At 37.9% G+C, this 22,503-nt stretch overlaps 1 protein-coding gene across 1 annotated transcript in view; it reads left to right on the top strand.

Annotated features, from left to right (window-relative positions):
- The window catches only part of AGBL1 (ATP/GTP binding protein like 1), an 809,164-nt gene that overhangs the window by 223,430 nt on the left and 563,231 nt on the right, over positions 1 to 22,503 (top strand). Inside the window, 1 exon segment of the mRNA XM_021062610.1 lies at positions 17,755 to 17,908. Coding sequence (XP_020918269.1) covers positions 17,755 to 17,908 — 154 coding nt within the window.

The following is a 22,503-nucleotide window of genomic DNA, read 5'->3' as shown; positions in this document are numbered from 1 at the left end:
AAATTAGAAATGAAAAAGGAGAAATCACAATGGATACTGCAGAAATACAAAAAAAAAATAAGAGAATACTATGAACAACTATATGCCAACAACTTTGACAATCTGGAAGAAATTGACATCTTCTAGAATCTTACAGCCTGCCAAAACTGAATCAAGAACAAATAGATCAACTGAACAGACGAAGCACTAGAATGAAATTGAATACATAATAAAAACACTCCCTACAAGTAAAAGCCCAAGAACAGATGGCTTCACAGGCAAATTGTACCAAACATATGAAGAGGATCTGGTACCCATCCTCCTTAAACTTTTCCAAAAGATTTAAGAAGAAGGACTTCAAAGACATTCTATGATGCCACCATCACCCTAATTCCAAAACCAGACAAAGATACCACCAGAAAAGAAAACTATCAGCCAATATCTTTGATGAATATAGACGCAAAAATTCTCAACAAAACTCTGGCTGACCGAATCCCACAACATCAAAAAGATCATACACCATGATCAGGGGGGATTCATCCCAGGTGCACAAGGATGGTTCAACATTTGCAAATCAGTCAACATCATATACCACATTAAGAAAAGTCAAAAATAATATGATCATCCAAGAGATGCAGAAAAAGCATTTGAGAAAGTCCAACATACATTTATGATAAAAATTCTCACCAAAGTGGGTATAGAGGGAACACTCCTGAACATAATGAAAGCCATTTATGACAAACCCACAGCCAATATAATACTCAACAGAGAAAAACAGAAAGCCTTCCCACTCAAATCTGGAACAAGAGAGGGATGCCCACTCTGACCTGTGCTATTCAACATAGTACTGGAAGTCCTAGCCACAGCAATTAGACAAAAGAAATAAAAGGCATCCAAATAGGAAGAGAAGAGATAAAACTGTCACTGTATGCAGATGACATGATACTATACATAGAAAACCCTAAGGACTCAACCCAAAAACTACTTGAACTGATTAGCAAATTCAGCAATGCAACAGGATATAAGATTAACATTTAGAAATCAGTCACATTTCTATATACTAACAATGAATATTAGAAAAGGAACACACACAAAAAAATACCTTTTAAAATTGCACCCCCCAAAAATCAAATACCTGGGAATACACCTGACCAAGGAGGTAAAGGACTTATATGCTGAGAACTATAAATACATTAATCAAGGAAATTAAAGAAGATGTAAAGAAATGGAAAGATATTCCATGTTCCTGGATTGGAAAAATTAATATTGTAAAAATGGCCATACTACCCAAAGCAATCTACAGATTCAATGCAATCCCTGTCAAGTTACCCATGACATTTTTCACAGAACTAGAACAAACAATCCAAACATTTATATGGAACCACAAAAGACCCAGAATCGCCAAAGCAATCCTGAGAAACAAAAACCAAGCAGGAGGCATAACTCTTTCATACTTTAAGCAATATTACAAAGCCACAGTCATCAGGACAGTGTGCGACTGGTATCAAAACAGACAGACAGACCAATGGAACAGAATAGAGAGCCCAGAAATAAACCCTGACACCTATAGTCAACTAAGCTTTGACAAAGGTGGCAAGAGCATAAAATGGGGAAGAGAGTCTATTCAGCAAGAATTGCTGGGAAACCTGGACGGCTGCCTACAAATCAGTGAAACTAGAACACACCCTCACACCATGCATGAAAATAAATTCAAAATGACTGAAAGACTTACATATAAGACAAGACATCATCAAACTCCTTGAAGAGTACGTAGGCAAAACATTCTCTGACATCAATCTTATGAATATTTTCTCAGGCCAGTCTCCCAAAGCAACGGAAAGAAAAGCAAAAATAAACCAGTGGGACCTAATCAAACTGACAAGCTTTTGCACAGCAAAGGAAACCAAAAAGAAAACAAAAAGCCTACTTACAGAATGGGAGAAAATAGTTTCAAATGATGCGACTGACAAGGGCTTAATCTCTAGAATACACAAGCAACTTATGCAACTCAACAGCTAAAAACCTAACCACCCAATGGAAAAATGGTCAAAAGACCTGAAGAGACATTTCTCCACAGAAGATAAACAGATGGCCAGCAAGCACATGAAAAGTGCTCAACATCCTTGATTATTAGGAAATTGCAAATCAAAACTACCATGAGATACCACCTCACACCAGTCAGAATGGCCATCATTAATAAGTCCACAAATAACAAATGCTAGAGAGGGTGTGGCGAAAGGGAACCCTCCTGCGCTGTTGGTGGGAATGTAAGCTGGTACAACCACTATGGAGAATAGTATGGATATACCTGAGAAATCTATACATAGAACTACCATATGACCCAGCAGTCCCACTCTTGGGCATATATCCTTACAAAACTTTCCTTAAAAAAGATACATGCATCCGCATGTTCACTGCAGCTCTATTCACAATAGCCAAGACATGGAAACAACCCAAATGTCCATCAACAGATGATTGGATTAGGAAGATGTGGTATATGCACACAACAGAATACTACTCAGCCATGAGAAAGAACAAAATAATGCCATTTGTAGCAACATGAATGGAACTAGAGACTCTCATACTGAGTGAAATAAGTCAGAAAGAGAAAGACAAATACCATATGATCTCACTTATAACTGGAAACTAATATAGGGCACAAATGAAACTTTCCACAGAAAAGAAAATCATGGACTTGGAGAATAGTCTTGTGGCTGCCCGGGGCGGGGAGAGGGAGGGAGTGGGAAGGACTGGGAGCTTTGCGTTAAGGGAGTCAAGGGATGCAAACTATTGCTCTTGGAATGGATTTACAGTGAGATCCTGCTGTGTAGCACTGAGAACTATGTCTAGATACTTACATCACAATGTGACAATGGGAGGAACAAGTATGTATACATGTATGTTTAACTTGGTCCCCATGCTGTACAGTGGAAAATAAATAAAATTTAAAAAAATTAAATGAAAAAAATTATTATGTCCATGTATGTTTAAAAGTTAATATTTTGTTTTACTTTATACCATTTCCACATTTCTTTTAATTTCATTTTAGAACCAGATGATGGGATGAATATTTGATAATATGTACTTGCTCCCTAAAGATTCATTATTTATGTTTGTATTATTAGTAACCATATTTTCCAATGATCAGTCAGACAAACCTTTTTTAACTCATGTGTCTCTCCCTTGACTTTTTTGGCTGCACCCATGGCACATGGAAGTTCCTGGGCCAGGGATTGAACCTATGCCACAGCAGAGACCCTAGCCACAGCAGTGACAATGCTGGATCCTTAACCACTAGACTATCAGGGAACTCCTGGAGAGTCTTTTTATATCATTCTTTAATTTGGTTTGGGGCAGCTGAAGTTTTTCTTCTAGTTATTATTGTCAATAAAGATAAGGTGATATGTTTTCTAAACTCTTACATAGCTGAGCATGTATGAGCAAGAACCCCTGAGCAAAAGCTTGGCTGGTTAATAGGTTTAATAGACTATAATCCTTTTGAATGTTGAAGCTCTAAACAATACTCCATTTCCTCTGGTATCTAGCATTACAGAAAGAAGTATGCCAAGAATGAATTTTTGCAATACATGTACATATATAGATATATTTACACACACAAATTTTAAAGTAAATTTATTTTAATTTTTTAAATTATACTTGATTTACAACGTTCTGTCAATTTCTGCTATATAGAAAATGACTCAGTTATATATATATATATATATAAATATATATATATATATACACACACACACACACACACACACACACATGTATACACATTCTTTTTTCTCATAATATCTTCCGTCATGTTCCACACAAGTGACTGGATATAACTCCCTGTTCTATACAGAAGGGCCTTATTGCTTATTCATTCCAAATGCAGTAGTTTACATCTACTAACCCCAAACTCCCCGTTCATCGTATACCCTCCCTCTGCCCCCTTGGCAACCACATGTCTGTTCTCTATGTCCATGAGTTTGTTTCTGTTCTGTAGATAGGTTCATTGTGCCATACTTTAGATTCAGCATAAAGTGATATATGGTATTTTTCTTTCTCTTTCTGACTTACTTCACTTGGTATGAGAGTCTCTAGTTCCATCCATGTTGCTGCAAATGGCATTATTTTGTTCTTTTTTATAGCTGAGTAGTATTCCATTGTGAATATGTAATGCAATTTATTAATCCATTTATCTGTCAGTGTACAGACTGTTTCCATGTCTTGGCTATTGTGAATAGTGCTGCAATGAACATAGGGGTGCATGTATCTTTTTCAATCACATTTTCTGCCAGATATATGCCCAGGAGTGGGATTTCTGGATTATATGGTAGTTTTATATTTAGTTTTCTGAGGTACCTCCATACTGTTTTCCATAGTGGTTGTAATAATATACATTCTCGCCAATGGTGTAGAAGGGTTCCCATTTCTCCACACCCTCTCCAGCATTTGTTTTTTGTAGACTTATTAAGGATAGCCATTCTAACCAGTGTGAGGTGGTACCTCATTGTAGTTTTGATTTACTTTTCTTTAATAATTAGCAATGTTGATAATCTTTCCATGTGCCTGTTGGCCGTCTATATATTTTCTTTGGAGAAATGTCTGTTTAGGTATTCTGCCCATTTTTCAATTGGGTGGTTTGTTTTTTGCTGTTGAGTTGTATGAGTAGTTTGCATATTTTGGAGATTAAGCCCTTGTTGGTTGCATCATTTGCAACTATTTCTCCCATTTTGTTATGTTGTATTTTTGTTTTTTCTGATTTCCTTTGCTGTTCAAAAGCTGTAAATTTGATTATGTCCCATTGGTTTATTTTTGTTTTTATTTCTCTTGCTTTGGGAGACTGACTTAAGAAAACATTTGTATGGTTGATGCCAGAGAATGTTTTGCCTAGGTTCTCTTCTAGGAGTTTGCTGGTATCTTGTCTTACATTTAAGTCTTTAAGCCATTTTGAATTAATTGTTATGCATGGTGTGAGGGTGTCTTCCAGTTTCGTTGATTTACATGCGGCTATCCACTTTTGACAGCACCACTGGCTGAAAAGAATATTTCCCATTTTATATTCTTGTCTCCTTTTCGAAGATTAATTGACTGCATGTGTCTGGGTTTATTTCTGTGTTCTCTATTCTGTTCCACTGATCTGTATGTTTGTTTTTGTACCAGAACCAAACTGTCTAGATTACTGTAGCTTTGTAATATTGTCTAAAGTCTGGGAGAGTTATGCCTCTTGCCTCCTGCATTTTTTTTCCCCTCAGGATTGCTTTGGCAATTCTAGGTCTTTTATGGTTCCATATAAATTTTTGGATTTTATGTTTTATTTCTGTGAAAAATGTCATGGCTAATTTGATATGGATTGCATTGAATCTGTAGGTTGCTTTGGGTAGTACGGTCATTTTTATGATATTAATTTTTCCAACCCAGAAGCATGGAATATCTTTCCATTTATTTGAATGCTTTTTAATATCCTTGAATAATGTTTGATAGCTCTTAGCATATAAGTCTCTCACCTCCCTTGGTTAGCTTTATTCTAGGTATTTAACTTTTTGGATTGTGATTTTGAAAGATACAATATTTTTATATTCCTTTTCTAATATTTCATTGTTATTATACAGAAATGTGACTGATTGCTGAATGTTAATCTTGTATCCTGCTACTTTGCTGAATTTGTTGATCAGTTTGAATAGTTTCTGGGTTGAGTCCTTAGGATTTTCTGTATATAGTATCATGTCATCTGCACACAGTGATGCTTACCTCTTCTCTTCCAATTTGAATAGCTTTTATTTCTTTTGTTGGATTGCTGTGGCTAGGACATCCAATACTATGTTGAATAAAAGTGGTGCGAATAGGCATCCTCATCTTGTTCCACATTTTTGTGGGAAGGCTTTTAGCTTTTCTCCATTGAGTATTATATTGGCTGTGGGTTTGTCATATATAGCTTTTATTATGTTAAGGCATGTTCCCTCTATATGCACTTTGGTAAGAATTTTGATCATGATTGGATGTTGGACTTTCTCAAATGCTTATCCTGCATCTATTGAGATGATCACGTGGCTTTTGACTTTTCTTTTGTTAGTGTTGTGTATGACATTGATTGATTTGCATACGTTGAACCATCCTTGTGAACCTGAGATGAATCCCACTTGGTTGTGGTGTATAATCTTTTTTATATGTTGTTGGATTTGGTTGGCTAAAATTTTGTTAAGAATTTTTGGGTCTATATTCCTCAAAGATATTGGCCTATGATTTTCACTTTTGTTCGTATCTTTGTCTGGTTTTTGTATAAGGATGCTGGTGACTTCGTAGAATGTCTTTGGGAGTGTTCCTTCTTTAACCTTTTGGAAAAGTTTAAGAAGGATGGTATAAGTTCCTCTTTGTACGTTTGACAGAATTTTCCTGTGAAGCCATCTGGTTGTAGGGAGTGTTTTTTATTACGTATTCAGTTTCATTTCTAGTTATCAGTTTTTTCAGTTGACCTATTTCTTCTTGATTCAGTTTTGGCAAGCTGTAAATTTCTAGAAAGTTGTCCATTTCTTCTAGGTAGTCAGATTTGTTTCCATATAATTGTTCATAGTATTTTCTTATTTATTTATTTATTTATTTTTGTATTTCTGTGGTATCTGTTGAGAGTTCTCCTTTTTCATTTCTTATTTCGTGTATTTGGGTTCTTTTCTCTATTCTTCTCAGTGAGTCTGGTGGTTTTGTTGATTTTTTCTATTGTTTTTTGAATCTCTATTTTACTGATTTCCTTGCTGATCTTTATGATTTCCTTCCATCTGCTGATTTCAGGCTTTGTTTGTTCTTTTTCTAAGTCTTTGAGGTTGTAGGTTGTTGATCTGAGATTTTTCTTCAATTTTGAGGAAGGCCTATATGTCTATGAACTTCCCTCTAAGGACTGCCTTTGCGGCATCCATAGATTTTGAATGGTTTTGTTTTCATTATCATCTGTTTCAAAGTATTTTTTTAATTTCCCTTTTGATTTCCTTGTTGACCCATTGGTTTTTCTGTAGAATGTTGTTTAGTTGCCATGTAGTCATTTCTTTTTCTCATTTTTTTTCTTGTGGTGATTATTATTATTATTATTATATCATTATTATTTTGCTTTTTAGGGCTGCACTCATGGCAGGAGGTTCCAAGGCTAGGGGTCAAATTGGAGCTGTAGCTGCTGGCCTGCACCACAGCCAAAGCAACTCAGAATCCTGGCCATATCTGCAACCTATGCCACAGTTCACAGCAATGCCAAATCCTTAACCTCCCAAGCAAGGCCAGAGATTTAACCCATAACCTCATGGTTCCTAGTCAGTTTTTTTTTTGTTGTGCCATAACATGAACTCCATCCTGTGATTGATTTTTAGTTTTATGCCATTGTGGTCAGGGAAGATGCTTTAATTTCTGTACTCTTGAATTTGTTGAGATTAGTTTTGTGCCTCAGTGTATGGTCAATACTTAAGAATGTTCTTTGTGCACTTGAAAAGAATGTGTATTCCATTTTTTTGCTTTTTTTTTTTTTGGATATAATGTCCTATAAATATCAATTAAATCTACCTTAAGTCTAAATGTTCTATTGTTTCATTTAGGATCTCTGTTGCATTATTGATTTTCTTTCTAGAGGAAATATTCATTGATGTGAGTAGGGTGTTAAAAACTCCTACTATTACTGTAGTCCCATCAATTTCTCCTTTTTATGTCTGTTAGTGTTTGTTGTATGTATTGCTGTGCTTCTATATTAGGGGCATATATATTGATTAGTGCATTACCCTCTTCTTGAATTTATCCTTTTATCATTAAATAGTGTCAAAAATAGTTTTTTCCCCCTTTTAGATCTATATACTGGCTTATTTAAGTGATTACTTGCCAATTGTGATTTCCTCCATCCTATATTTTCTTACTTCTTTGCTATTTAGAGAAGACCTTTCAGTGTTTCCTTTAGAATGGATTTAGTATTTTTTTTTGTCTTTTTGTCTTTTCTAGGGCTGCACCCATGGCATATGGAGGTTCCCAGGCTAGGGGTCCAATTGGAGCTGTAGCTGCAGGCCTACACCACAGCCACTGCAATGTGGGATTCGAGCCATGTCTGCAACCCACAACACAGCTCACAGCACTGCCAGATCCTTAACCCACTGAGTGAGGCAAGGGATTGAACCCTTTACCTTATGGTTCCTAGTCAGATTCATTAACCACTGAGTCATGACAGGAACTCTAGTATTCTGTATTCTGTTTTAGTTCTTGTTTGTTAGAGAAGTTTGTTATTTCTCCTAATTTAAATTATAATCTTGCTGGTAGAATATTCTAGGTTGTAGTTTTTTCCCTTTTAGAATTTTGAATATATCTTCCCACTCTCTTCTGGCTTGTAGTGTTTCTGTAGAGAAATCAGGTGATAGCCTTATGGTGGTTCCCTTATAATTAACTCTTTGTTTTTCTCTTGCTGCATTAAGAATCCTCTCATTATCTTTAACTTTTGCTATTTTTATTATAATATGTGTTGTATGTCTGTTTGGGGCCCTCTCTCCTTCATGTACCTAGATATCAATTTCCTTTAGATTTGGAAAGTTTTCAACCATAATTTCTTCAAATATATTTTCAATCCTTTTTCTTTTTCTTTTCCTTCTGGAATTCCTGTAATAGAGTGATCTGCTTTATATTATCCCATAGATCTCTTATATTACTTTCATGCTTTTTTTCTTTACATAATGATTTTTATTTTTTTCCATTATAGCTGGTTTACATTGTTTTGGCAATTTTCTACTGTGCAGCATGGTGACCAAGTTAAACATACATGTATACATTCTTTTTTCTCACATTATCATGCTCCATCATAAGTGAATAGATATAGTTCCCAGGGCTACACAGTAGGATCTCATTGCTAATCCATCCCAAAGGCAATAGTCTGCATCTATTAACAGCAAGGTCCCATCCATCCCACTCCCTCCCCCTTCCCCTTGGTAACCAAAAGTCTATTCTCCAAGTTCATGATTTTCTTTTCTGTGGAAAGTTTCATTTGTGCCCTATATTAGTTTCCAGTTATAAGTGAGATCATATGGTATTTGTCTTTCTCTTTCTGACTTATTTCACTCAGTATGAGAGTCTCTAGTTCCATTCATGTTGCTACAAATGGCATTATTTTGTTCTTTCTCATGGCTGAGTAGTATTCTGTTGTGTGCATATACCACATCTTCCTAATCCAATCATCTGTTGATGGACATTTGGGTTGTTTCCATGTCTTGGCTATTGTGAATAGAGCTGCAGTGAACATGCGGATGCATGTGTCTTTTTTAAGGAAAGTTTTGTAAGGATATATGCCCAAGAGTGGGACTGCTGGGTCATATGGTAGTTCTATGTATAGATTTCTCAGGTATATCCATACTATTCTCCATAGTGGTTGTACCAGCTTACATTCCCACCAACAGCGCAGGAGGGTTCCCTTTCGCCACACCCTCTCTAGCATTTGTTATTTGTGGACTTATTAATTTTTTTTTCCAATTTGGTTTTCTCTCTGCTGTCCTGATTGGGTGATTTCCATTATTCTGTCTTCCAAGTCACTTACCCATTCCTTTGCATTATTCATCCTGCTTACCAGTGTCTTTAACTCAGGCATTGCATCTCTGCAAATAAATTTTCTAATTTTCCTTGGCTCCTCCTTATATTTTCTAGTTCCTTTCTAAAGTAACCTGCATTACTGTTCATATTTGCCCTTAATTCCTTTATATCCACTCAATTTTTTCACTATTTGCACTATCACCTTTTTGAACTCAGTATCTCTTAGACTGCAGGGGACTGTTTCATTGATAGCTCCTTTAGGGGAATTCTTCTGTTCTTTTAACTGGGAATGTTGCCTGAGCTTATTCATTTTGTTTATATTTTTCTTATTCTGTGCATTTAGGGAAAGCAACTACTGCAGTCTTGGAGGGCTATTTAAATGTGAGAGCACTGCCATGTAATTTGTGAAGACTTACTTTTATTTATTTATTTTTTTGATGCGAGTCTGCTTTTGGTTTGGACGCTTGGTCTCTCTCTTTCCTAAGTATATGCAGGCTATTATCCCCTTGACAGGCATTTTGCTGGTATCCAGCCTGTACATGCTTCTTGGGAGATTGAGGCAGTGGGCAGGGCCTGTAGCCAGTGCCTCTTTGCTGGGCCCTTGATAGTGGCAAGGACCCACAGGAAAGTGGTACAAGATCCTCCTGGTTGCAGGGCCCTGAGAAGTGGCCATGAGCCTCAGGCAGGTTTAGGCAGAGCCCAGAGCCTTTGGCAGTGGCAATGACTGGGCGATTGCATTCCTATGAAAGTAAGAGCAACTCGGTTGCAGTGCCTTCCTCTGTGTTGTGTCCTGAGCTGTCTGTGTCTGCAGGTGGTTCCTATTCATAGATGGCTAGGGGCAGCAGGCTCTGCCTCCTCTGGAGTCTGAGATGGCTGAAGTGGTTTGCCTCTGCCACCTGTAGCCCATGTGAGAGATGCTGTGCTGCCTGAGAGCCCGCACAAGAAGGGCCCTGCTTCCTGAGGGCCTGCACATGCACAGATAAAGATATTCCTGTGGTGGTCCTGCCCTTCCTACTCTTGCCCTCCCCAACAATGGCACCTTGCTTCTCCTGTTGGTCCAGACCTACTCCCATGCTGTCTCAACTCTGGTGCTCTGCTCCCTAGCCCATGGTGCACCACTCCCTAGCCCTTCAGGCTGTCTCCACACAGCCAAGCCAGTCCTCTCTCCCTAGAACTGACCTTTAGCTGAATTCTTATCTTGAATCTAGGATTGTCATTGTCCTTCTAATTCCTTTTCTTAGTATTGTGTCAAACTCTGGCTTCCAGAACTATCACCAGAACAACCCGTTTCTAAAATGGACCTGAGTTTATTGCTTACCTTGATGTGGTAGGGAGAATAATGACACCTTCCCAAAGATGTCCCCCCCAACCCCATGAAACTTGGAAGATGTGCCTTACATGGCACAAAGGACTTTGCAAGTGTGATTAAGTTAAGCCTCCTGAGATACAGAAATTATGCTGGACTATCAAATTGGGTCCAGTGTAATCACAAGGGTCCTTAACCATGAATGAATGAGACAGAAGAGTCAGGGTCAGAGGAGGATATTTGACCATGGAAGCCAAAGTGGGAATGATGTGATTGCTGGCTTTGAGTGTGTAGGACCACATCATGGGCCAAGGAATATAGACCATCTCCTACAGAAACTAGAAAAGGCAAGGAGAAGAATTACCCTCTTGGGCTTCCAAAAGGAGAACAGTCCTGCCGGTATCCTGCTTTTTTGCCCAGTAAAACTCATTTTGGAGTTTTGTCCTCCAGAACTGTAATACAGCAAATTTGTGTTGTCTTCATCTACTAAATTTGTGCTAATTTGTTACAGAAGTGATAGGAAAATAACATACTTGACAAGGGAGAATGTGAGAGAGTCTTCAGAATGTCTCAAAGGGGGAAGGACAAAACTGGGTCATTTATTAAGACTTTAAAGTCAGGTACCTAAAATTTTTTTAATTCAAGTATAATTGATTTATAGTGTTGTGTTTCTGATGTACAGCAACGTGATTGACTTATATATATATGCATTTAATGTAGCTAAAATGTGTATATATATGTGTGTATATATGTACATTTTCATATTCTTTTCCATTATGGTTTATTATAAGATATTGAATATAGTTCTCTGTGCTATACAGTAGGACTTTTTTGTTTATCTATTTATAGATAACAGTTTGTATCTGTTAGTCATAAACTCCTAATTTATCCCTCCCTGACCTTATTTCCTCTTCAGTAACTATAAATTTGTTCTCTATGTTTGTGATTCTGTTTCTGTCTCGTAAATAAGTTCATTTGTGTCATATTTTTATTTATTTTTTCATGAATTTATAGCACTTTATTTTGTCAGGTAGAGACTAACCTCACTGTTCATATTACTTTGATCTTGATAAATGCAGATATCTGTTTCTTCCTATATCCCCAGGACCTTACATCATGCTCACTTTTAGTTGGTTTCATACAACTTCTAAATTGATGGATGGAAGACAGGACACAGGAAGATACTCTTTATTGCGATTACATTTCTCCATGTACTTACTCCTCAGTCAATGACTTTCCAGCTTATCTAAATGATTTTCCTTATTTGCCATGTTTTGAATGGGCAGTCAATGGCGTTTCCTCCCATGGTACAGTGTGTCAGGAATCTAACTGCAGAGGCTCTGGTTGCTGCAGAGGTATGGATTTGATCCATGGCCTGGAGTAATGGGTTAAAGGTTACAGCATTGCTGCAGCTGAGGCATAGATTGCTGCTGTGGTTCAGATTCAGTCCTTGGCTTGGGACTACCATATGCAACAGGCACAGCCACACCAAAGAAGAAGAAATGATATTCTACACAAACACATACACACTGAAGGGAAGTCCAAGTAATTACTTATTTATTTATTTATTTATTTATATTTTCATTCTTTTTAAAAAAGTTTTAATGAAGTATAGTTGATTTACAATGTTGTGATAATTTCTGCTGTACAATAAAGTGATTCAGTTATACATATACACACATCTATTCTTTTTCATATTCTTTTCCCATATTGATGATCACAGAATATTGGGTAGAGTTTCCTGTGCTGTACAGCAGGTCCCTGTTGGCCAAACATTCCATATACCTCAGTGTGCATTTGTCAACCACAAACCCCCAATCCCTCCCTCTCCCACACCTGTCCCCTTTGGTAACCATAGTTTGTTTTAAAAATCTATGAGTCTGTCTCTGTTCTATAAATAAGTTCATTTGTATCCTTTTTTTAAAAGAGTCCACATTTAAGTGATATCATATAATGTTTATCTTTCTCTGGCTGATGTACTTCACTTAGTATGATAATCTCTAGGTCCACCCATGTTGCTGCAAATGCCATTATTTCATCTTCTTAATGGCTGAGTATTATTCCATTACTAGTGATGTATATATATACCACATCTTTATCCATTCCTCTGTTGATGAACATTTAGGTTGTTTCCATGACTTAGATATTGTAAATAGTGCTGCAGTGAACATTAGGGTGCATGTATCTTTTTCAATTACGGTTTTCTTTGTTAGATGCCCAAGAGTGGGATTGCTAGATCATATGGTAGTTCTATTTTTAGCTTTGAGAGAAGTCTTCATACTGTTTCCATAGCAGTTGTACCAATTTACATTCCTACGAAAAGTGTTAGGAGGATTCCCTTTTCTCCACATCCTATCTGGGCATTTTTTGTTTGTAGAGTTTTTTGATTCTGACTGGTATAAGATGGTATATTATGGTAGTTTTGATTTGCATTTCTCTAATAATTAGCAATGTTGAGCATCTTTTCATGTGTTTTTTGGCTGTATGTCTTTTTTTGAGAAATATCTATTTAGTCTTCTGCCTATTTTTTGATTGGGTTGTTTGCTTTTTGATTTTGAGCTATATGAGTTTTTTGTATATTTTGGAGATTAATCCCTTGTCTGTCACGTCATTTGCAAATATTTTCTCCCATTCTATGAGTTGTCTTTTTGTTTTGTTTATGGTTTCCTTTGCTGTGTAAAAACTTTTAAGTTTATGGGTCCTGTTTGTTTATTTTATTTTCATTACTCTAGGAGGTGGATCTGAAAAGATATTGCTGCAGTTTATATCAGAGAGTATTCTGACTATGTTGTCTTCTAGGAGTTTTATAGTATCTTGTCATAAATTTAGATCTTTAATCCATTTTTAATTTATTTAAGTGTATAGTTTTAAAGACTGTTCCAATTTCATTCTTTTACATGTAGCTGTCCACTTTTCCCAGCACCATTTATTGAAAGGACTGCCTTTTCTCATTGTATATTTTTGCCTCTTTTTGTCATAGATTAATTGACCATAAATGTATGAGTTTATTTCTGGGCTTTCTATACTGTCCCACTGATCTATATTTCTATTTTGGTTCCAGAACCATACTGTTTTTATGGCTGTAGCTTTGTAGTATAGTCTAAAGTAAGGGATCCTGATTCCTCCAGCTCCATTTTTCGCTCTCAGGATGGCTTTTGTTATTCAAGGTCTTTTGTGTTTCCATACACATTTTAAAAATTTTTATCTATTTCTCTGAAAAGTGCTGTTGGTAATTTGAAAGGGATTGCTTTGAATCTGTAGATTACCTTAGGCAGTATAGTCATTTTGACAATATTTATTCTTCCAACTCAAGAGCATGGTATGTCTTTCCATCTATTTGTGTCATCTTTGATTTTTTTTTTTGTCTTTTTTTTTTTTTTTTTTGCTATTTCTTGGGCCGCTCCCATGGCATATGGAGTTCCCAGGCTAGGGGTCCAATCGGAGCTGTAGCCACCGGCCTATGCCAGAGCCACAGCAACGCTGGATCTGAGCCGCGTCTGCAACCTACACCACAGCGCACGGCAACGCTGGATCATTAACTCACTGAGCAAGGGCAGGGACCGAACCCGCAACCTCATGGTTCCCAGTCGGATTCGTTAACCACTGCGCCATGACAGGAACTCCCGTCTTTGATTTCTTTCATCATTGTCTTATAGTTTTCAGAGCACAGGTCTTTTGTCTCTTTAGGTAGGTTTACTCCTAGGTATTTTATTGTTTTGGATGTGATGGTAAATGGGATTGCTTCCTTAATTTCTATTTCTTGATCTTTCATTGTTAGTATATAGAAATGTGAGAAATTTCTATGCATTAATTTTGTGTCCTGCAGCTTTACCAAATTCATTGATGAGCTCTAGTAGTTTTCTGATAGCATCTTTAAGATTTTTATGCATAGTATGGTATCATCTGCAAACAGTGACAGTTTTAATTTTATTTCTTCTTTTCTAATTTAGATTTCTTTTATTTCTTTTTTTTCCTCTGATTGCTATGGCTCAGACTTCTAAAACTATGTTGACTAAAATGGTGAGAGTGGATATCCTTGTCTTGCTCCTGATTTTAGTGGAAACTCTTTCAGCTTTTCACCATTGAGAATGATGTTAGCTGTGGGTTTGCTATATACGGTCTTTATTTTGATGAAGTAGGTTTCCTCTATACCTGCTTTCTGGAGGTTTTTTTTTTTAATCATAAATGGGTGTTAGATTTTGTAAAAAGCTTTTTTTGGCATCTGTTGAGATGATATATAGTTTTCATTCTTTAATTTGTTAGTATTGTGTATCACAGTGGTTGATTTGTGGATACTGAAAAATCTTGCATCTCTGTCTGTTTCATAATTTAGATTCCATATGTAGGTGATATCATATGGTATTTTTCTTTCTATTTCTGACATACTTCACTTAGCCTCTATGTCCATCCATGTTGTTGCAAATGGAATTATTTCATAATTTTTTACGGTTGAGTAATATTCCATTATACATATGTACATATCTTCTATAACCATTCATTTGTCAAAAGACATTTAGGTTGCTTTCATATCTTGGCTATTGCAAATAATGCTGCTATGAACACTGGGATGCATGTATCTTTTTGAGTTATAATTTTGTCCAGATATATGCCTGGGAGTGGGATTGCTGGATCATTTAGCAACTCTATTTTTAGTTTTTTTAAGCAACCTCCCTACTATCCTCCATAGAGGCTGCACCAATTCATATTCCCAACAAGAATTTTAGGAGTATTTGCTTCTCTCCAAACCCTCTCCAGTATTTATTATTTGTTGGCCTTTTTAATTGTGTCTATTCTGAATGAAATATTACTCAACCATAAAAGTGAATGAAATAATTCCATTCTCATGTAGCTTTGATTTACTTTTCTCTAATAATTAGCAATTTGGAACATCTTCCACATCCTATTGGCCATATGCATGTCCTTAAAATCAGATATTTTAATGTAGGAGCTTGATTAGCATTGGGTAAAGACCATGACATAATGGTTTGGGATTGGTGGACACTGTAAGGCAAGAATCTTGAAAACAGGTGTTCAAAGATATTGGATCAAAGAGTCAATTGACTCTTTCTATTGAAGCGTTGATGAGATATTCCTGAAAAATAATAAATTTGAGAAAAATAAATTCATTTGTTATTTCTATTTTCCTGGGTAAGAGTTTCCTAGAACAGCAAAGTTATTCTGATACAGACATGGAATAATATAATTGTATTAATGTAGGCAGTATTCTGTGTGGAGGCAGCTGTTTGGGGTCTCAGGTGTAAGGAGAATATAATTGAGGGTCATATTTTCATGTAGCCCTGAAGCTATAGGAAAGGCCACTGAATTATCTGGTAATCTTTTCTTTCCTTGGGACTTTTTCCTTTTCCTTGTAAGTCACATGTTTCAAAAGAGTACACATAGATTTTAGTCTATTCCTACAAGTTTGCTGGAATTTTTATTTAGTTTAGAATATCTTTTTCTTAATCCCCAGTATATTAGTTTTCTATTACTGTAACAAATTAGCTTAAACAATTTAAAAAGATTATCTTGCAGCTTTTTTAGTGAGAAGTTCAACATGGGTAAAAATCACTGGGCAAAATTCATGCTGTTGGGGCTGTGTTCCATGTGGAGGATGATGGAAGAGATGCCATCATTCTCTTGCCTTTTCCAGCTTTTAGTGGATACCACACTCCTCAATTTTTTACCTCTTTCTTCCATCTTCAAAGGAGGCAGACTGCATTTTTCACTTGCAGTTCTGGTCCTCTGAGGCTGGGTAAAGTTCTCTGCTTTTAAGTACTTCTGATTAGATTGGCCCTGACTGGATAATATAAGATAATCTCATCTCACAAAGACCTTAATCTTAAACTGTACCCTTTTGCCATGCAAAGCAACATATTGACAGGGTCTGCAGATCAGGGCATGGCCATCTTTGGGTGAGCTATCATCCAGCCTACTATCTTTACAGTGAATCTTTTTTCACATGTAAACCCTTCCTGTACCTTTGGAGGGCACTACTCCCTTTTTCATAAAATATATCATGAATCATAAATATTTTCACAGCGTTCGTGTTTGTTTCATTTATCTAACAGACTTGTTATTTGTCAAAAGAAACAAGGTGGGCAGTTTTTCCTTGACCCTCTTAATACCTATTGATTGTGTTGATACCTATTTGATCTTCAGCCAGAAGGATGATTTTTGCACACTGACATTCTTGTATTAGAGAAGGGCAGCTTCCCTCTTACTGGGTACTGAAGTTACCATGTCCCTGTTATTAGGGTATGTAGTATGAGTGGGAGGCTGTCCCTTAATGTCTTTATGACTGAATCCATTGTTTGGGTTAATGAAAATATTTTCAGTCTTAAAGATTGTTGATCAAGAGTCCTGTGGATAGCCCATTTTTGTATCTTTCTGTGTTTTAAATGAATATTTAAATGGGATGGTAGGCGAGGGAAAATCAATTGCTCCTAGTTAGTTCTCTTCATATAGCATTCTCCTGGGATCAGTTGCTTTCCATTTTTCCTCAGTATGCTTCCAACTGTTCTCCTGTTGCTTGATTCTAAAGTACTTTGTGCTGCTGCAGCTCTGTCTCATGTTCCTGAGTGCCCAACATGCGCTCTGTTTCATGATGACTGCATTCTTTACAGGACACTGTCATGGGAAGAATGCTGGACACCCCTGCCCTTTTGCTTTCAGTGCAACCTTGAAAACACTTATTTTATCATGCAGACATGTGCAGGAGTGGTGCTTCCTATTCAGCCATATTGAACTTCTCCCAGGTGGTAATAGGACTAGTCCCCTTTTAATCACTTAATGCCCAATGTCAGGCATATTAATTAGGTTGACCAAAAAAAAAAAACCTTTTAAACTATAAGGAGTTAGATGAATAAAAGATTTGTTGCTGCTTTTGCCTGTTATCATTAGTGAAAATATTAATATAAACTTCTGCTTCATCTCTGCTCCAGACTCACCTTGACATTCTGGAAAAAAGCGTGAACCCCAAGCAGGTCTATTTTCGGCATGAGGTTCTCTGCCAGACGCTTGGAGGGAATCCCTGTCCACTGGTGACCATCACTGCCAGGCCAGAGTCTAACAGCACCGACCATCTGGAGCAGTTCCGTGAGTAAAAGGAGGACTCTCTTCTTTGAAGATTTGGCAGGAAGGGTGGGGGTCTTCACAGTCTTGGAAGCACTCTGTCCCTTTGGTATAAGATGCTCCATAAAGGGTTGGAGACTGGTCTACCTCTCTAGGAATTCACCCTCAGTTCTTCCTAATATGACACAAAAGGAAAGTTCTAATATCCCTCTGTAATCAAAGGGGGGAAAATAAATTGCAAACTGTTAGAGAGATGATGTGACTTGTTGGAACTGAGAGCAGTTTATAAGTGACAGTCGCTTCTCCTAAAATAGAACCAAGACTGGAACATGCATCATTTTCCAACCCCTAATCTAGAGACTTTTCTCGCCATGCTTACTGCCGTTTATAGTACTCTCAGACAGTTAAATTTGGGAAAGGGAGGAAGTTGAGTCTTGGAGCCTGGGCTGAAGAATCCCCTTGATGACTTGGATGCAATTTGGATCTGAAAAGCTGATGGTATGGAGAAGGCTCTAGTCAAGAACTGTAAAACCAAACCAAAACACACACATATAGACACATGGGAACAGATACAAAAATGACCATTTAATATTAGAGCCCTGAGCACAAATGTAATTTGCCCTTAACCAACTAGTTTTAAAGTTGGCTCCTGACATAGCTTTTGACCTTAGAAACCCAACAGAATGAAGAATGGTTTCCAATACAGAAAAGTTGGGGAGACAAAAGAAAAGACCGGGGAATAAAAATCCAGCTAATTTATCCCCTGAAGATGCAGCCTTACCTGATGAAGTGCTAATTGCGTTTGGGTGAGTCTTTGGTGGATAGGAAACATAATTTCTCACACCTATCAGCATCTGACAATGGATGCTTAACAATCTGGCTAATCAACAACCAATTACCCCATCTGAATTAATAAGGCCTTAAAATGCTTTAATGAATAATAAGGGATTTTCCAAAAATTCTCCTATGTGTTTTATGCATTTAAGAGCAATTTCTGTAACAGTCGCAGAATCCTACCCTTGCAGATGAGCAGTTCTTGGAAGTTTAGAGATAATACTTTCTGGGGAAACTTTCATTGAATAATTATTTATTTAAGAAAGTGGATCTATGTATGGCTCATTTTACAGGCTCAGTTTCTAAATAAGAGTGCTACCCAATAGTGCTTTATGACATGGAGCTGCCTTTGCTTTTGAATTTTTATTTATGTTGACAATGGTGCTTTTAATGATGTTATAACCACAAAGATCAGTCTTACTTTAAGGAGAGGATTTGAAACCCAGTAAAAGCCCCTAAATAATTTGTCAATCAGAAATAGTTCAGTTAAGAGTTCCTGTTGTAGCTCAGCAGAAATAAACCCTACTGGTGTCCATGAAGACACAGGTTTGATCCCTGGCCTTGCTCAGTGTGTTAAGGATCTGGCTTTACCATGAGCTAAAGTGTACGTCACAGATGTGGCTCAGATCTGGTGTGGCTGTGGCTGTGGTGTAGGCCAGCAGCTGCAGCTCCAATTCAACCCCTAGCCTGGGAACTTGCCATGGGTGCAACTCTAAAAATGAAAAGAAGAAAAAAGAAATAGTTCAGTTAAAAAAAAGAGAAAATACCTCTTAGCACATTTTCCTGTGAATCAAAGGAGGCTGGTTTCTGCTGGTGATCTAAGATTAATAGTAACAACTGTATACTCTCATATGTAATTATAGTTTTTCTTTCTTAAATTAGGGCTAATATGGCAGCTGTTGTTCACCTCAAGGTGACAGGCAGGCATGGAGAGGGCTCAGAGAAATGAGATGGAGTCTGTTCATTTTCTTTTTGTCATGACAGCCTGGAAAGTGACAATCCTTGGGCTGGCTCCTGGTGTGCCAATTGGACAGGTGCCCAGGTCTCATGCTTAGAAGGGCCTTGAACTTTGTTTAATACTCATCTGTCACCATCTTGAAAAATTTTTTGAAGGAGGGGTTTTGCATATTCATTTTGCAGTGGGCTCTCACAGTGTATAGCCAGTTCTGGGGCTAATCTAAAGTCATACAGCTAAAAAGTGAAAAAGCTGGTGCTCTTCCCATGCTATCATCCTTTATTTCTAAGTATAAGAGGAGTTCCAACCTAGTCGGCACATATGCTGAAAGTCTTATGTGTATGGGTTATGTAGCTGATTAGTGTCTTCATAATGGGGCTGAATTGAGGACCCTCCATTTTTGCAGAGGAGTGGGGCTTGGAGAGGTTAAATACCATGGTCAGTGGGTTAGTGTTGGTACTAGATTTCTGATTTTCTTATTCTGGCAACAAATATGTTAACACAGGCATCAGGACAGGTGTTCAAGCATTACCATTCAGGCTCCAGGTGGCAAGCCAGAACTTCCTCTGCTGCCTACTTCTTGTCTTCACATTATTAGCAGCTAGCTTAGTTTCTAAAGCAACTCATGCTGAATTGACCACAAGTAAATGCATTACCCTCTTCCTGCTAACAGTGAATTTTATTTTCCTCTCCTAACCCAATGGAAGCATTTTCATGGTAAGAAGATCCAGAAACCCCAGATGCCTGAGATCCCAATATAGAGCTGATATAGTATGGCCTGGGCCTCATGCTGGGAACATAACAGCCAGACAGGCTACAGAATAAAAAATTTGTCTAGCAAGTTGCAATATGTACATGAACACAGGCCATTGCTGTGTTTCTGGGAAAAAAAAAAAAAGAGAGAAACATACACAATATGAATACTATCTACCCTCTAAAATGCAATTAACCCTGCCTGTAAATCAGAAATAAGACCATTTAACTTTCTTTGAACCGTAAAAAATGATGCATTGTTTGGGGGCAAGACAATAGCAAATGAACCAGCTGCTCTTCTGCCTCCAGGCTTCCCCACAGGAGAGCTTCAGTTGTCTTAGCTTCTTCCTCCCTCCCAGGGACAGGCCAGCTTCAGTCTGCAGTTGTATTTAGCTGTGGTTTGGCTATTTTCCACTTGAGTGGCTGCCACTTACCCCTTAGAAGGAGGTATTTGTGCATTAAAATGCTTACTTTCCACTGTGCAAGATTATCCCTCCAGTCTTATTTCAGAAACCCTTGGAATTCCCCTTGTGACTCAGTGGGTTAAGGACCCAACATAGTTTCTGTGAGGATGCAGGTTCAATCCCTGGCCCCGCTAGTGGGTTAAGGATCCAGCATTGCCATGGCTGTGGTGTAGGCTGGCACCTGCAGCTCTGATTCAACCCCTAGCCCAGGAACTTCTGCAGGTGCAGCCATAAAAAGAAAAAAAAAAAAAAAAAAAAGAAAAGAAAAGAAAAGAAAAAAGAAAGCGAAAAAAAGAAACCCAAGAAATAAGATCAAGGCTATAGGACCGAGGGAGAAGGCCCACTGGAGACTGGTTCCCTGGTGGTCTGGCCCAAGGTCCTGGATTTGGACATTATTGAGAAGGATTTATTGATTACTTTTAGTCCTTTCTGGGGACTAGGCTCCAGAGAGTCTCCTGGAAGGATTCATTTGGTTTGATTTAATTTTTCAAAAGCAGTTTCTAAAAAAAATATTTTCCTGGAAACCTTTAGCTTTACGTTCTTGATAAATATCTTTTCAGTTCAGTTGTAGCCAGATTTGCTTGGTGTACCACTCTTCTGAGACCTGAGAGGCGGGGGGGGGGTGCTCTCTCACATTCATCCCGAGAGAGAAGGCTCACTTTACCCCTGGAGATCTGAGCACTCAAAATGCTGGCAGGTCTCCAAGGACGAAGACACTCTTTTTATTTTTCCTTGGGCTAGTGAACAGGGAGGTTCTCTGAGAGGTTGTCATTGAGGCCCTTATTGAAGAGATGGGCTTGAAGAGAAATGGATAATGAAAGGGAGCTGTAATAAAAGGATAAACAGCTCATTCTAGCATCAGAGATTCTCAGTGGATGAGGAATCAGGGAATTAGGAAGGCACGGCCCTCTTTAACTGCTAGGATTTCAGAAATCAATGGATGCCTGGCCATTTGGAATTCGCAGAGCAAAGAGTGGGTGAAGAGTAAATAGAATCCAAGAGGATGGGATAGAGGCTCCAACAAGTTGGAATAGAAAGTATCGGATGAGCAAGTGGGACTAGGTTTGGTAGGCAAGATCAATCCAGGACATGGATTCTAGGGCTTTTTATTCTCCATTGGTTAATGGTGATCTGGCATAACTGCACTTAGCGTAGTTAGATTCTTTCATACTTTATAGGTTGATAGGTACTTTGATTAGCAGACCCTTTGAATATTCAAATTCCAAGTAGAGAGTTGAGAAGTCATATTTTCTTTAGTGTACTCTTCACATGTGTTTGTACTTTTTGATTTGCGCTGAGAGAAGGTACTGAATTTAAGCAGCATGAGAGAGCAATTTGGAGGATAAAGAAGGTTTTGGCAAAGGCCGGTTTCCTCACCCCCTAGAGTGAGTGGAGGAAAAACCCAGATGGCAGAATGGTTCAGCTTTTTCAAAACCTCAGCCATTCCCCACCCCAGGCCTGCTTTCTGCTCCTTGCAGAAGTGCTCCTTTGCTGGCATTGGCCTTCCTGCACCTGCCATTATCTGCATTTTGCAGGTGCCAAGTTCAGCCTTGCTGGGGGTGGCTTACCAGCTGGAGGCCCCATGCTAAGTGGCACTCAGAGAGGAGACCCCA

The sequence above is a fragment of the Sus scrofa genome, chromosome 1 (genome assembly GCF_000003025.6).
Source record: "Sus scrofa isolate TJ Tabasco breed Duroc chromosome 1, Sscrofa11.1, whole genome shotgun sequence".
NCBI classification, from domain to species: Eukaryota; Metazoa; Chordata; class Mammalia; order Artiodactyla; family Suidae; genus Sus; species Sus scrofa.
This window is presented reverse-complemented; position numbering and strand designations above follow the sequence as displayed.